This window comes from Dipteris shenzhenensis, chromosome 14 (assembly GCF_047967505.1).
Source record: "Dipteris shenzhenensis isolate YYH24624 ecotype China chromosome 14, Dip_SZ_1.0, whole genome shotgun sequence".
Classification (NCBI taxonomy): domain Eukaryota; kingdom Viridiplantae; phylum Streptophyta; class Polypodiopsida; order Gleicheniales; family Dipteridaceae; genus Dipteris; species Dipteris shenzhenensis.
Window position 1 is genome coordinate 16337664 of NC_141609.1, and position 17394 is coordinate 16355057.

Genomic DNA, 17394 nt, shown 5'->3' on the forward strand with positions numbered 1-17394 from the left:
GAAGTTATCAGGCAAACTGAATTTAGCACAAAATTTGAGTTGCATGGTGGAGAGCTAGATGCCGCAAAATTTCTTATAGACCATGTGCTTTTTTAGGTTCTTGCATTGGAAGGTTTTGCAAGAGTGCATCTTAGTCAAGGCAAGGATTGACAAGTTTATGGTGATGGATCATTGTTTAAGGTTGGGAGGGCAACAAGCAACTGTATGTTTTTGGCGATTGCAATAGATTGCAATGTGGCTAAGGTAATTTGGAGGTATTTGGCAAAGGCCATTCTTAAAGCTAGCTTCATGAACAATTTTGTATGAAAGGGTGTCGAAAGAAAGCTCTGGGAGCAAATACTGGTTTTGCTTTGACTATGGAGACAATTTGGCCTATAGCTATAGGTGTGTGATTGATGGCCATTAACACTCGCTCTTCCAGGGAGGCTGTTAGGAACAGAACCAAGAACAAGATAATATTCTAAAAGTTGCTTCAATTTGGCTTTGCCATGGAGAAGGAATTAAATTCATAAGATAGCTCGATTTCTAGACAATAAATTTAGGAAGAGATCACATTTGCCCTAGTAGAGATAGTTAAAGCTTTCATTTAAGAATATACCAATGTTGCCATTGCTTTTGCAAAAAGTGGAGTTGTCTATTTGCTTGTAGTGGGCCTTTTTGTTTTATAGTGTAGTTTTTTGCCTATTTTCCTTAATTTGTATTTAAAAAACTTATAGATGGGAGAAAACCATGGTGCAAGGTAGCTCCAAATTGCACCCTTCAAGGACCACAATGATGCTGGCCCTGGTAGAAGCCCAAAACTTAATAGGGTCCATATTTAGACACATGAAACTCAACGTGCACCTTTGGACTTGCTTCAATGAGCCTTGAAAACATGCTTGGATATACTTCATAAGAAGTGTGTGCACTACTTCTTATGGATGGGATTTGGAAGATCTATGCACCTTGAAGCATTCTCGACTAAGATAGGTGGAAAATCATCACGAGCCTATGGCATCTAGCTTTAGACCACTAGTTCACCCCTTATGGATTTGAGTTGAGTCAAGAAACGGTCATTCAGTTGTGCTATCATGCATGTGCCAATTGTCCGTTAACATCTCAAACGCCCACAAAAAATTATGAAGAAGTCGTATTTGTCATCTAACTTTTTTCTACAAACCCTATGACCATGCTTGCTACTTCGTGACATTGATGAATACATTGTAAGCATGACAATGAAGACCTTTTATTACACAAACCAAATAAACACGCTTGCTTCTTTGTGAGGATGATGCTTACATTGTAAGCCTGAATGAACATGATGACCTTTCAACGCCAAGCCATGCTAATGCCATTTGTAACAATCATGCTCTATTAGCATGGGAGCAGATCATCGTATTGAGAGAACTTAGAAGGGAAAAAAAAGGATTATGTTCGGCCAGCAAGAGAGTGGAGTATCCTATTGAGAGAAAGCGCACTACGGAGGATGATTAACGGTAGGTATTTAGCAATTTGAGCGATTCATAGGCCATCAAGAGTCATTAGGTGTTGAGTTTGCCACCTCTTGCACATCTCGTTATTCCCACATTGTTTGTCTTGCCTTAGAAACCTTTTGGTGTGTTGTTTCATGATGAAAAGAGGCATGAGGGCTTCCTACAATCACTTGCTTGATACTCGTGCATCCTTATCCCTACATTTGGTTGTGCATGGGCTGCCATGAATCTGAAGAGCTCCAATGCTTTGTACTTGAGTAGCCTTGGCAGATGACGGATGACACACCTACTGTAGGATAAGCACCAGCCTCTATTAGCTAAAGCCATAATTTCCCCCCTTTTGGTGGGCAAGGGTCAATACACATGACCCGATGTGTTCAAGGCATGGTTGTTTTATGGAGATGAGGTGTGGAATCGTTGACAAAACGGGGTTGTGTAAGGAGGCATGGGCTATATATGCATGGATCAATGTAGATGCTCAATTAGCTTCTCTGTCGGCAACAAGTTGGAGACATCTTTGATCCTTCAAACCCACAGCTTTTGTTCATCCATGTCCAGCTCCTTTGAGGTAAGCCATCCACAGGTACAATCCCGGTAAGACCCATTGCCCATGCTCGCACAATGTACATGTCAGAGTACTCAAGGAATCCTATTACAAACCCAATCCACTTGTTTACCCTGAGAATCCAAGGAGAGCGTGGATCTTGCCAAGCACCATGCTCCTAAGAGTTTATGTCGATGCGCATCATAACCAAGTTCTCTCCACCTATGAACAATGACATCCCGAGGGGCTGATCCACGTAGATGCATGGAAGGCTCCAAGCAAGCAATGCTGTCGTTCATTTTGAGAGACGTGTTAGACTCCTCATGTGACCTCTCATGTGACCGGTCTCTCTAACACAGGAGGAGGTAATCTTGAGAGACTCCTCATGTGACCATTGTTTCTCGCTATGTGAGGGGATGCCAAAGAGGGATGTTTTACCAAGGAAGGGCGGGAGGGGGGGGGGCGATTAAAGAGATATTTTGGAAAGCACGAAGCGGATGTGAGGCCGAAATGCAATAGGGTTGATAATAAGCCCACTGTGACTGTGAAGAAGCAAAAACACCAGAAAAGATCAGAAAGAAGAAGAACGAAGAAAAAAAAACAGAAAAGCTTCAAGCTCGCCATAGCTTTCGCTTCTCGCCATCGCCATAGCTCATACAGCTCACCTCAAGCTTCCCATCCTCCCTCCATAGCTCCCCTTCCTTCCCCTTCCTCTTTCCTTCCTTCCCCCCTTCAGCCATGTCCAAACCTTGGGGCCGTATCACCTCTTGGGCCGCTGAGGCCGAACGTGTCGAAGCCGAGGAGAAAGAGCTCGCTGCTTCCGCCGCTGCTTCTTCTGCCTCTGCCCCCCCCTCCGAGGCCTTCCCTACCCTCGGTGAATCCGCTGCCTCCAAGCCCAAGAAGAAGAAGCAGCAGGCCTTGTCTCTCTCTGAGTTCACCACTGGCACCGCTATTGGGCTCGGGGCCCGGTCGCGTACCACGGCCTCCGAGCCCCGCGGGCTTACCCTCGACGAGAGGGAAGCGCTGCCCAAAGCCCCTCGAGTTCGATCCGCCGAGGAGGAGCACCATGGCGGACTCGGTGGGGCTTTTCGCGAGTATAGAGGTGGTGCGGATCGGTTCGATCGCGAGCGGGATCGTGGCTTTGGTGGGGGATTCGAGCGCGAGAGAGAAGGCGGGGGCCTTCGCAGAGACAGGGACCGGGAAGAGCCATCCCGTGCAGATGGGAGTAGCGATTGGGGTTCTACGAAGAAGTCCGTGCCGTCTTTCGGCGGGGGAGGAAGAGGCTACGATGATGATAGGAGGGGATCGAGGAGCGGTGATCGTGAACTACCATCACGGGCAGATGAAGTCGACAACTGGGGATCCACAAAGAAACAGCTCCCGCCTGCACCAGGGAATGCATATGATCGTAGACCAGGCCGGTACGAAGATAGGAGAGAGACGTTCGAGGAAAACAGGCATTCTCGAGCGGATGAAGTTGACAACTGGGCTATGTCCAAGAAACCTCCTGCAGCGGCACCAGATCAAAGACCAGTAGCTCGATACGATCCCTCCTACCGAGAGTCGGGTGCAGATTCAGACCGTTGGGGAAGAAGAGAGCTGCCACCCACTGAGGAACCGCCCCGGAGACGCCTTGTTCTAGACCCAAGAACTCGTCCTCTCAGTAGGTCTCCCCCTCCAGTTCCCAAAACTGTGGATGCTCGGTATCCACCAGTCCAGCCAGCTTCTTCTGTGGGTATATCAGATTCGCTGCCTCCCCCACGGCCGAATCCCAAACCAAACCCTTTTGGATTTGCCAGACCACGTGAAGAGATTCTTGCTGAAAAGGGCCAGGATTGGCGACGTCTAGACATCGAACATGGCGTCAAAGAGCGGGATAGTAGGCCTTCAAGTAGCCATTCTAGCAGGGCTGATACGATGTCTGAAGTTTCCGTGGATATTGCAGTCAAGCCTAGGTCGAAAGTGAATCCTTTTGGAGATGCAAAGCCCCGAGAAGTTCTATTGGAAGAGAGAGGCAAAGATTGGCGAAAAATTGAGTTTGAACTCGAGCACCGTGGCGTTGATAGGTCATCATTTTTCCTTTCTGCTCGTGTGTTGTGAATTGTTTGCATGGGTTTTAAAAACCACTGTGTTAGGTACGTTATGGGCTTGCTATAGTGCCAGGCAGCTTTGTTTATCTCTGCTTTCTGGCCGTAAAGGCTTTCAATGGTCTACACTGGTCAGTGGTAATAAATAGTTCTTCACCTGACGTCGTGCGTGATTCAGAAGGCTTTGCATAACAGTTGAAGTGCAATTGTGGACGTGTAACTTTTGTTCCGGAGGAAAGTATAACCGTGTTAGCTTCATTGAGGTTGAGACTCCTTGGTGCCTTGAGTATGGATCTTTCGCAAATAGCACAGAGTGCAGAGTAAGAAAGGCCATAATAGAAAACAACTGAGGATGGCGCTTGGTCCTTGAGACTAGCTCAATTGTCTGAGGTAAATTGTTTAAAGTCTTGTTTTTGCGTGGGAGGCTGTGCAAAGCTTTGGCGGATATCATGGTCAAGGTCTCGCAAAACACTAAGAGGTTGCTTGCTTTTTTTGCTCTTACCGTTTTTTTTCTTTTTTGGGGGGGGGGGGGTCTAGGTTCAAGTGTTCCACGTTGAATGTCTTCCATGTGGGTTCTTTGGTGTCAAGTTGGTTGATTGTGCATGCAAATGATTGGATGCTGAAACAGTGACCCAGTGTACTAGTAATTATACTCTATTGGACTTTTTGATTTTTGTTGTCTGGGCTCTTGTAGAGTTGTTGTTGCAAGCCTTTTGTGTATTTTGGGATTACTTAGGACATTGTTGTGATAGGGTAAGCTACTTTAATGTTTTAACTTGTCACTTTATATGCGCTCCAAAGGTCATAGTTGGTGCCAAATAACAGAGCCGTTTTGCCAGGGTTTGTAAAGACCTCTGAGACTTGTGAGACCATTCGTTGAAACCTTGAACTGTGGCTCAAAGGTATTTTAAGGACATGGCTTGGATCTCACTTGCTGGAAGTCTGGAGTGCTGTGTCAAATTTCACAGGGACATGGGCGATTGTTGTTTTGCTAAACGAAAATAAGAGAAGAAAGGGAGAAAATAGCAGAAGCAGATGGATACTAATGCATCAGCACAGGTGTTAGTTTAGCTTCTTGAATGAGGAGCTTTAAAGTTTCCTTTGAGCATGATCTCTGCAAGACAGCAGCTGGCTTTCTCATCAACTTATCTTGGCAGTCTGAGATGACTCCCTCTGTGTAGATCATCCGCACCAAGCCCTAGAGTAGGAATTAAACCACAGTGCAGTATCTGGAACTCACCACCCAACTGTAGAGCTATCAGCTCAATCTCGAGTGGCACCCTACTCTTTGCTTCAATGGCAACGGATCCACAATGTTCAATAAAGTTTTTTGGGGGTTTATGTATCATCTTCAAGGAAAACCGTTGAAGTAACATCCAGAGCATTAACCTTCCTTGTAATGCTATCCTGCTGATCAGGTATAATGGGTTGAGGATTATCCCTAGGGATCGTCCTAATGCATCTACATGCACCTCTATGATTTGCTGACCGGAATTTACTTAGGTCACTGACAATTGGTGATGGTCTTGAGATTCATTTGCCTAAATTGGTTAGGTCTTGTCCTTTTTGGCCTTCAGCTTCAGGCTAACTGTCCAGCTTGTCTGTACAGCTGTTGACATTTGTGTTGCAGTTCTTTTCTTGTTCTTCTCTTCAGGCTCAGTTGTATGGTCAATCTTATATGTTTATATGTTGTCTATTAGCTTTGTCTCTGTCTCATCGTGTCCTCATGCATGGCTATCTCTACAGAGCCCAAAGTCATTGGCAAAGAAGTGGCGATTGCATTTTCAGAGGAGCCAGAAGTGTGGAAGGACAAGGATGCTGAATTGCGCTTCCAAGTTCCTTCCTTATTATCATGGGGATGGTGGCAGAGTTGGTGGAGACCGCCTTTTGAGTGAAGTATCTTGATGGGAACAAATGACTCATGAGATGAGCAACTCCCCAGGAATGCTGAACAATACTCGAGAATCAGTTTAGTGTGGTTGGCCAGAAGGTGTACGCTAATGCATTGCACATGCTTCCTCAAAGGTTTAGAGCATATGTGACAAGTGCATTTACAACAGAGTCTTAAATGCCGCTTACCTTTCTCTTGTTCTTTCCAAAAAACAAAACCTTTTTTACCAACATTCGTCTCAACCTCACTTATTTCTTCTCTGCCATTTTACTGAGGAAGCTAGGGTGAAGGCTGAGGGAAAAGCAAGCCTAGCAAGTGTAAGTCCAAAAGTTTCAAAGCTTCTTCTGAAGCTTTTGAGAACGTCTTCTCAAATACACAGGACATTTAGAAGACCAAAGAGGTTTCTACCGTGATGGGCCAAGCCATTTTGTGTTAGGAATAAGAATGTGTAGAGGAAGATAAGCCCATGGAGGAGAGACTAAGTGGGAAGTACCAGTCTTGGTGGCAGTGAGGAACCCCTTATTATGATGTGGCTTTATGAGATTCACACGTCAAGAGAGTAGTTCAGGATTTAACTCTTCGTGATGGTGGGTTATGTTGGGAGTGTGGTCAATGGGATAGGCAGTGTTTGTGTTTTGCAAGAACTTTTTTTCCTGTTGGTGTTTAAGTGTTATGAAGAAGCATACCATGGAGATAGAGGCTTCTACAAGTTCACATATCTTTTACAACATGGCATGAGATTTGGCAATGCTGGCTACATTATTTCTCACAAATGCAAAAAGCCTGTTAGTGGACAGGCTTCTAGCTGTTTTGCAGGTGCGAGGCTCACGTGGAGGGCAAGTAGTATATGATTTCTCGAACTAAGCTACATTTAAAGATCGATTGGATATATTAGTCTTACAAAGGTATACATTTTAAGTTCGAAACAGACAATCTATTGGAAATAAGGACCAAGATGTTGTCCTGATGACTTATATTACAGATATTGAGGAGTCTATATCTTTGTTAGATTGTGAGCCCTATTTTATTGCTGTTCCTATTGCAAGAATATTGGTTGTCACGCAAGAGAGAAAGACTCATATTCTAAAGGTGTCATGGCTGCAACAAAATACACCAACGGAGCATTCAAAGCTATACTACTCATTCAAACCTGAATCCACATGATGCAACACACAAGATTTTAAAGTATGTGGACAACGGGCTGCTTGTTATCTAGTTTGAAGGAGTAGGAATCCAGTTGCTTGTAGTACAGCCCTTTCACAACATAGGAACCTTTATCCCCCCTTTCTACTTTCTCCTTTACTGCAATGCAGTTGATACTGCATCCTCAGCATCAGTATTTATAACTTACATACGTACATACATTTGTGGCTGAAATTTTTAATCATAAGGGAGTGAGAAATCAATTCATGTCAGTAGAAACTCTTACACTCCTTGGAAAGCTAACCATAGTCCTTGCGGACAAGCGCCTGAACTTGAACGTAAAGAACAATGGCACTCATAATATTCATTAAAGTATTTTTCTCAGCTTGTATATAGTAGTCATGAAGTATCACCAACACACAAAGCGCTACTTAACAGATCCTAGTGGCCTTCAAACGTGACACTGTCATATCCATTCACCTCTTCTGCATTGACCTCAGCATCATCAGGTAGTGGCACCATAGTGTGATAAGCCCAAGGCTGGACATGGGCCTTGTTAATGCAGCGTTTTTATTGTGAATGCATGCATAGTTAGACTATTAACATTTGCTTAGGACAGCCATGTTGAAGACTAACATTCTTGTTCAAGAATTTAGCTATTCCTGGTGCTGTTTTCTCGGAACTGCCGGGCAATAGCCCAACAAGCAACATAGGAATATATGAATTCTGAAGTTGGAATTGGACCTGTGGCATCATAAAACATAAGTTCAAAGGGTTCGAATGCTGAAATAGACTGAGGTTTTCCTAGGAGGTGACTTATGGACCTGACAAATTTGACAAGACTGAAGTATTGATGGAGACTCTTCCTCAACTTGGGCCAAAATAATTTCTCGTGAATTTTATTGAGTTCCTTATTAAGACCCAGTTGTCCTCCAAAGAGATTGTCACGGAAAGTTTGTAGGTACAATTGCTGGACATGCGATGGAATGCAGAGCTTGGGTTGGAAAAGCGTTTTGCGGTAAGACCCTAAATCATCAAGCATTCTGAGTGAAGGGGTGGCTTAGAGCTAGACAATTGCTGACGAATTTTAGACAAGGGTGGATCTGCAGCTTGTAAAGATGTAAGTTCTTGTAGATATGGCATGGATGTAGGTGGAACATGGGGTGGCAAAGGGGTTCTATGAGGAACAGGCAAGGAAGCGGGTAAGGAATTGACAGATAAAGGAGGGCGCTCGACTATAGTGGACTGGATATGGGCATGAGACAGAGCATCTGCCACCATTTTAGGCTTACTGGGCGGTATATGATTGTGAATCTTGCAACAATAGGATCCAACGAGCTAGACGGTCATGAAGCTTCTTTTTCTTGAATGATCTTGCTATGCTTGATGGAGTTTATGGTTTTCAATCTTATGAGTGACTATCGCGAGATTGAAACTGCACTATGTTGTGTTTTTAGAGGATGAGTTTGGGAATGTTCCTGGATTCATCTACATATATGCTTCTGCGATATTAGCAGACATGCAAATTTCACCTTGTGAAGTTTTCGTCCAAGTTGCGGCGTGTTGGTATTGCGATAATTCTTTCTATCTTAAATGGTGTGTTGCCCTATCAGCTAGATTTAGATTTAGATGCTCGTTTGGGAGAGACTAAAATGAAATCGTTTAGACTTCACAAGCAGTTGTAGCTTGAATGAAGAGATTTGGACTACTTTTTGATTAGCCTTCTCCTTTAGTGCTAGCCTTCGTTATGGCTGAGTTTGCCCTTCACCTCTGGAGTGCCGACAGAAACTCAGTACGAAGACTTTTTATAAATGGATGCTCAAGTATGCGTGTGTGTGTGGATTTGTATGTGAGAGCATACTTTTATACTATGGTCTACACCCACTGTTGGGCGTTGATGACATCAGGGGATGTCATAGTAGCTAGTCCTTGCTATGCGTGATGGAGTTTATGGTTTTCAATCTTATGAGTGACTATCGTGAGATTGAAACTGCACTATGTTGTGTTTTTAGAGGATGAGTTTGGGAATGCTCTTGAATTCATCTAGGTATATGATCTTGTGAGCTCATTGTGGTTTGTGTGGAGAAGGAAATGAGTGCCATGAATGCACTGTGAAATTTATTTACTGCTCAAACAACGGCTAAGCACTCTGACTCTGTTTTCCTGTTGATTGCTCAAAGATTTTGTAAGAGTTGTCTTGCTCTTGCTTCTTTGCCAAATGTGGCTCACTGGACCACTGGGCCTTTTGAACGACGGATGATTTTATTCTTGAGAATATCCTAAACTTGTTGCTGAATGATTGCAATGTCTTTAGGAGAACACCTCTGTGTCAGAGTCGAGTAGGCCTAGCATCTCTTGTAGAGATTTCATGAGCCATTTGTGTTATGGTGATTGTAGGTTGCTCTGTTGCAAATATATCAGGGAACTTTGCTATTAGTTGTACTGACTGCTTTTCGGTCTTTGATTGATATTACCGATGAGAGAACTTGCAGTACAGGAGAAACGAGCTCTCTTACTTCATGAGGACTTGTCCCCTCTCAAGTCCCCAGATCTTCTTTTCTTGAAGGTAACGAGAAAGAGGGACTTGAGAATTCTGCACTGCTATGAGTCTGCAATGCTTCTTCACATGCCCATACTTATTTCAATGGAAACATCTTGGATGACCTTGTGGATCTCAATCTGGTACTCTTGTATGCGGTAGTGGCTTGATGATGTCTGTGTTGCCAAAAGCAGTTGTCAAGCCAGCCTCAAATGTGAGCAGGAATGATGGTTTGATATCGCCATGCATCCAAGGCTCACTCAAAATAGTCATTTCTAGGCAATCTCTATCAGCTGCCATGTCTTGCTTCATGTAGAGACTTGAAAACTAAAAGATATACACTTGTTAAGTTTATGGCTTTTGAACATACTTGAGATTCATCTATTCTGCAAATGTGCAGGAATTTTTTCGCTACCTGAGTCATAGGGGAAGAAATTTACAATAATATCTTGAGAGGAATTGATATGCCAAAGGCTCTTGTACTATCCTTTAAAAATAGGAAGTATGATTATGCAGCTTAGCTCACCATGGTTTTCAGGAAAACGAATGTGTGTTTTAGCTGGGTAGGGATTCAAATACAAAGTAGATTCTGTGCATGCTAATGCTGCTTGTGTTTCTTTTGGTGGAAGTGATAAATAAAAGTTATAAAACTGAGACTTCTCTTCTGAGAAGTCTCTGCTGAGACTCTGTGGGTCTTTAGAAACCCAGTATAGCTGCTTATGCTTGGGCACTGATAACGACATAAGTGTTGCTTTGCTTGCTAAGTTTTTTGGACTTTAGAACAACAAAAAATCTAAATTTGTACGATTGGATATATTCTAGTTATGTGCTCATTTTTTACATAGAAGGGAATTAAGTGGTTTACTGGTAGGCTTAAATCTTTCTTAACACTGGAGTTTTTCTGTTTGAAGAAATTTATTGGGAATATTGGCAGCTCAGTCTGGAAACGTGAATGGATGTAGTGAATATGTGGCTTGCTTTTTTTTTTTTTGGGGGGGGGGGGGGGGGGGAGCTGCTATCATGAAGCATACTGCTTAGAGAGTGTTCCTTCTGCCTTTTCTTTCCATTAAGGGAGTGATGTCAATGTGAAGAACAAGAGGAGAGTAGGATGGAAATGTACATATGGATTGGAGTGTTTTTCCCTTCACATATCTGGACATGCTGCAGTGGAGCCAACGAATTGTTTGTTTGCTACTGTAAATGTGGTGGTTGTGTTCTCCTGTGCTAAACGTTCTGCATTGTTCTCAAGTGAGAATGAACTTTTCGAGGACTGGAAGGCTTATCCTTGTTGATGCCTCGCGAAAGAATGTTATCTGGAAATATGCTTGGTTGTAGTAATCAAGTGGTATTCATACCTTTTGCTGTATGTCTGTATCTGGAGAAGTCCTAATTTAAGTGGAGAAGCCTGGTGCAGTGGTCATGTCCTGAGCTTGAATGTGCAAAGCTCTATACAGCTGTGAATAGTTTTGTTAATCATGATCTTCCAAAGCATAAGTCTTTCTACCTTCATATTTTTTAAAGCTGAAGGGTTTTATTTGACAGATAATCTACATAGCCCCAAAGCCTCCCATTGCAAATGAATAAAGAAGAAGATGTTCTTCTAAAATTAGGATGGATGAATGCAACATAGAACCCAACATCATATCCTGCTCACTGGATATTGTCTCTCTCTGTGTTCTTACTAACAAGGAGCTTCAGAGTACTTATGGGCCACTGTTGCGTGGTGTTTATTCGTTTGTACTGATTACCAATTGATTTGTTTTGTGAGTTATTTTTGCAGACCGGAGACAGAGGAAGAGACAAGGTTGAGGGAAGAAATTCGAGCTCTTGGAGAGATGAGTAAACAGGAGGTTGACGTGGATGGTGCAAAGGCAAATGGAATCATAAATGAGGAAGAATTGGATGGACAGGATGGAGTGAAGCTAAGTATCAAGGAACAAATTCAGGTCAAAGAGAGAGAGCTAGAGAAGCTAATCAGGACCCTTGATGACAAAGTGAGGTTCTCCCAGAGAGGTGGTGAAAGGCCAGGGTCTCGATCTGGACGTGGTGATATTGGCAGGAATTTTGAATCCTTAGAGAGGCCTGGGTCTCGGTCAGGTCGAACTGACAGCAGAGCCTTTGATTCCTACAGTAGGCCAGGGTCACGCTCAGGACGCGGAGATGGCAGCAGAGGCCTTGAGCCGTTTGAGAGACCTCAGTCTCGGGGAGGGCGTGTTGACAGTAGTAGATTATATGAATCTCTTGACAGGGCGGGGTCTTGGATTGGGCGCAGCAGCGACAGTAGGAAGAGTTTTGATTCTCTGGAGCGGCCAGGTTCACGTACAGGGCGCAGTGAGTTTGGTAGGAACTATGAATCTCTGGAGAGGCCAGGATTTCACATGGAAGCTGGTGGAACTACCGAGTATGCCCAGGAGTCGGGTGGTGCAGATATCTGGAGAAGATCGAATGAACAAACTGTTAGTGACAGGAGATGAAGCTGGGGGAAGGAAAGGAGAGATTCGATGAGAGGTTGCTGCAAGAAGAGTTTTTGAGCAACCTAAGACATTTACTGATTTGCGTTAATGTGTGGAAGGTATTGACATCCGTTCATAATGTTGATTTTAGCATTGAAGTGGTTCCTAGTGCAGAGTGGACGCATATACAGATTGTGGGTGCTTAAGACAAAGTTGTCTTGCAGCATTGGCTGGAGGTGATCACTTTAATTTAGAGTTGAAAGGCATTTTGTACGACGACAAATAAGTGTGCTTGAACACACTGTATTGGAGCAAGGGACTAGAATGTTTGAGGGAAAATTTTGAAACTGGTGAGTCCAGCCATCTGCCTGTAGATTTGATTTTTGCCTTGAAAATTGTAGGTCGAGTCTTGCAGAATGTAGGTCTTTGGGTGGTCATATAATCTCAAGCCTAAGATTCTCATGCTATTGGAGGTGATATGATGATCACCATCACAGACTTTAGAGGTCAACTCCTCCCCCTTGCTATTTATTGGCTGGAATTTGCCTTGACTTCTTTATTTCTCACATTCGTAAGCTGTATGTAGAGAGTTGTATGTTATTCGCAGAGTCTGCCAGGCCATACAGTGATGTGTTGACTGGGGAGTAACTTCATGGCAATTATAATGGTTGATCTGACTACAGGACTAGAATAGACTTTAACAGTTCAATTTTATTTTTGGTGTCTGCATACAATTTGTTGCAGATCACTTAAATCGGAGAACTTAACCTACCGGTTTATTGAAAAGTAGAAGAAAACTTAGGCCATCTTAATGTGCTTCAATAACAGCTTTCTGGCTTAAAGTGTATGTGGTTCTTTTTGCTTCCAGGCTTGAAAAATTAGTTTTTGGCAAATGTGGAGGCCCCTTCAAAGATTTGTTTTTCGCTATTTTTTTGGACGGAGTGGGCTCATAGCTAGTGGGTCTCTGAATTAGAGAGTGAACAATAAAGTGTGTATAGGACAGCCCTTTTATCTGTTTGTATGAAGAAGCCTTAGGCTGGAGCCTCCAACCAGCTATCAGGGGACTGTCTCACCACAATATGGAGCGTTCCCTAAATGTGTGTACAGGTGCTGTCCATTGGAAGATGGCCAAAGTCACCCCCAAATGACCAATTTTGTTGGAACAATTTGGTGGCTGCTCTTCTTAGATAGGTTGGAGTTTGGTGCATCTGAAGTAGTCATAGGAAGGTTTTCACTCAATTCCAGAGAACTTTGAAGGCAATGGATGGCTGTATGTGAAGCCTTGCCACCATTTGGAAAGAATCCATGTAAGAGGTTTTCTCACCAGAGGATGAGTCAAGATATTAGATACAATGGGTGCTCATTGAGACTTCTTTATGAGGAATCCAATTATATTTAGTTTATGATCAGCTGCCTCCACGCACACAGATTCTTATTGGTCTTATTGCTATGAGGAGAAAACTACTCCAGCAGGTTCTTCAGCTCCAATCTCGTGGAAGGTACACTCAAAACATCAACTAGAAGAAGCAGAGTGATTGTGAGAAGTTTCACCGGTTACTCGTGGTAGATTGCAGGTTCGTCTTTTGACCTCTGAGAGGGCATACTTTTGGATAAGCTCAATATAATGTTAAGGTTGAGGTAGTAGCAATTCTTTTGTCTATTTCAGGTGGTCCACAAGACCAAGAATAAGATTGGTCTACTTGCATTGATGCACCACCCTGGTGAGGCCATCTCTTGGTGAGGCATGTCGAGATCTGGCCGCTCCAGCATGTTCACAGGTCAGGCAGATTTAGCACGGGGTGCCTTCACGGAAGATCTCAAGCTGCAGTTTTTGTTGCTGCAATATCTCCAGAGGTTTGAAGAATGAGTACATAGACTGCTTATAGGCCAAACGTTAGTCAATAATCCAGTATGCGAATAGGTTTATTAGAGATCAAAGACAAGTCAGGGCTTTACTTTTTGGCACGGGTTGATATGACATCACTAGCTATGTCGGCATTATAGTTTGTAGTTTATATTGTGCAGAGTGCTTTCTGCACTAAACGTTCACGATTCATGAAGTAATATTGTGTGGCTGAACATTTCATTATTGCAAATTCTAAATTCCTATTTCCAAATTTGCATGACACCACTAGCATATTGCAGCATGAAAAAGTCAGATAAATTTATCAAAACAAGGCTAATAGTCTACATGCGCATGCTGAACATTACGAAGATAAACTAGCTAAAAAGCTCGAGCTACATAGCCGCATGAGCTGATGACTGGTCCACATCCCTCTCGTTTTCAATCTGCTATTGAGTGACCTCGAGATTCCCTTATCCTCGTGCTCTTATCTGTTGTATGATGTATTCACAAGAATCAATCTATCCACATTTTCAAGAAAGCATATAAGGCTTTGCTACCTCAGCTGAAGAGTGGGTCTGTGCGCTTGATAATCTTGTGCATGTATGTGCTTTGGAAACAAAGTCTAGGATGCGTGGGAACATGTAGCCTCCATGCAGGGATAGGGTCCATGCGCCATGATGGCACCCAGCTTAGACTAGTAGATTTGGAACAGGTCTGTAGGGCATGGATAGGGTCCATGGGCCATGGTAACACCCAGCCTAGACTAATGATCCTTCCATAGTAGTTTAACAGGCAGTTGTAGCTTGAATGAAGAGATTTTGGACTACCTTTTGATTAGCCTTCTCCTTCAGTGCTAGCCTTCATCATGGCTGAGTCTGCCCTTCACCTCCGGAGTGCCGACAGAAACTCAGTACGAAGACTTTGTATAAATGGATGCTCAAGTATGTGTGGGGGTGTGGATTTGTATGTGTGAGAGCATATTTTTATACTATGGTCTACACCCACTGTTGGGCGCTGATGACGTTAGTGGGGATGTCATAGTCGCCAGTCCCTGCTATGCATGATGGAGTTTATGGTTTTCAACCTTGTGAGTGACTATCATGAGATTGAAACTGCACTATGTTGTGTTTTTAGAGGATGAGTTTGGGAATGTTCCTGGATTCATCTAGGTATATCCTTCCATAGTAGTTTAACTGTTTGGAAGCTCATAGATTGGGAACAGCTTTGTAGGGGCAGCCCATGGCCTAGCGACCCACAAATCTGGACGGCCCAGCCAGTATAATGTACAGGGTCAACAAGTGTTAGCCTAGGCATGGGTGAGGGTGATGGCTGGCAACACTAAGGTCTGCAGTTGGAAAGCTATCCCCTTTATATTGCACTGAATACTCATTCGAAAAAGGCTTGCAGTTGGAAAGCTATGCCCTTTATGTTGCACTGAATACTCGGACAATGATGACTTGCCATATCAACAATGTGTGAAAAGACCGATTTGTGAGGGCACATGCTGCTCAAGACCGTGTGTTTAACATTTCTGATGCTCTACTTGTAGATTGTTGTACATTTGGTATCTCATTGTTTTCTTAATTTGCACATTGTTCCTATTGTTGTAGAGCGTGTTAATCGTTTGACATTAAGATTGAAGTAACACGAACTTGAATGAAAAAGATTGGTTCTGTTCATGCCAACATCTTTTTCTTTGCCCCTCGTGGGAGGGACATTCAGCAGGCGGCCTGTGTTTTGCTGGTAACGGCTTTGTTGAAGACTGCACATACTCTGCTTATATCAATTATTTGATTTTTGCAAGAGGATGAAAACTTCTGTTAATTTATGTAAGTGTCCGAATTGTATGATGATAAAGGGTGGTCGAGGGAACTTCCTGGTTCACAGAAGCAATTCTAAATTCACCATGTCTTACTGCAGAAAAGAACAATCCTTTTGTGTTTGCAGGGAAGCACCTGTTAAGAATGAGTACTTCTAGGAGTAAGGATATATATGCAATCATAATATCCAAATGCCACAGTTCCCTCTCTTTCTGGTGGGATCCTACGAGTAAGGATTTACATGCAATCATAATATCCAAATGCTACAGTTCCCTCTCTTTCTGGTGGGATCTTTGCTTGCCTCTCTTCTTTAAGATCCTCTTAATCTTGTAAGGTTCTTTGATACTAACAGACCCTTGATTTGCAGTCAATTACTACTCCTAAGTATCTTAAATTCAGTGTCGTTGTTAAGTCCATGCTGTGTGCGTGGATAGAGTTTCAAGGTACCTTCAATCTGTTTGTATAGTTGCTATTATTTTCTCAGTGTTGAGATTAGCACCCTTACATTCAGATTTGCATAATGTGATGCATCCGTTCTGGGAGGTTACATAGTTCAACAAAAGCCTCTCTTGAGAAGAGCTCACATTTGCGTAATTTAAAGATTAAAAAAAAACCAGCACGAGGAGAGGTTACCCATTGTGTCAATAGCCTCTTTAATGGGATCGAGCTCGCCGAACTAGGCTGATGCCTTATCCATTTGAGCTGCTGTCATATTATTTATAAGAACTATTGCATTATTTGGTTGTCCTGGTTTATTTCTTTGTAGATTTTCCAACACTTGCATTATTTGCTTGGCTTGGTTTATTCTTATTTTCCAGATTGCTTGGTTTTATTCAAAGCATGTTTTCACGAGTGGCTTGTAATTGCTGAGGAAGTCTTTTTCACACGTTATTCTTATTTTCCAGATTGCTTGGTTTTATTCAAAGCATGTTTTCACGAGTGGCTTGTAATTGCTGAGGAAGTCTTTTTCACACATTCTTCTGTACGCCGCCCCCCCCCCCCCCCCCCCCCTCTCCTCTCTCTCTCTCTCTCTCTCTCTCTCTCTCTCTCTCTCTCTCTCTCACTTTTATTGGCATGTTTAGTGGAGTCCAGACTAAATCACAATGTTTGAATCTTTAATGCCATAAGTTTACTGATTTTGAGGTAGCACATTCCACCATGGTAGAGTTGTAAACATGGACACTATGTTAGTACAAGTGTATTGGATACTACCCCCTTAAGATGTGGTTGCTTTGCTTTTAGTGGTTGACTTTTGTGTCGATGAACCTTTCACTCATAGCTCTTGGAACTGTGTTTTTTGAAAGTATGAGCAGGATGCATGTGAATTTTTGTGTCTTAAGTGCATTTCTTTTGAGGTAGCAGATGATTCTAGCGAGAGAAAATTCATGAAATTTTAATGAGGTATAGCTCTTTTCACAATGGTAGAGTTGAAAACATGGACGCTATGTTAGTACAAGTGTATTGGATGCTAAAAGGAAAACCCCTGAGCTCCCCCTTAATACGTGCACGGTTGCTTTGCTTTTTTTGTGTTGATGAGCCTTTTACTCAAATAGCTCTTGGGAATGTGTTTTCTGAAAGCATGAACACGATGCATTTGAA

At 43.0% G+C, this 17394-nt stretch overlaps 1 protein-coding gene across 1 annotated transcript; it reads left to right on the forward strand.

The window, feature by feature from the left end:
- Positions 1-2556: 2556 nt before the first annotated feature.
- LOC147894262 (eukaryotic translation initiation factor 4B2-like) lies at positions 2557-14090 on the forward strand. Its single transcript, XM_087384580.1, has 2 exons — positions 2557-4082; positions 11457-14090. The coding sequence occupies exons 1-2, from the start codon at positions 2755-2757 to the stop codon at positions 12148-12150; spliced, it is 2022 nt and encodes a 673-aa protein (XP_087240706.1). The 5' UTR covers positions 2557-2754; the 3' UTR covers positions 12151-14090.
- Positions 14091-17394: the final 3304 nt, after the last annotated feature.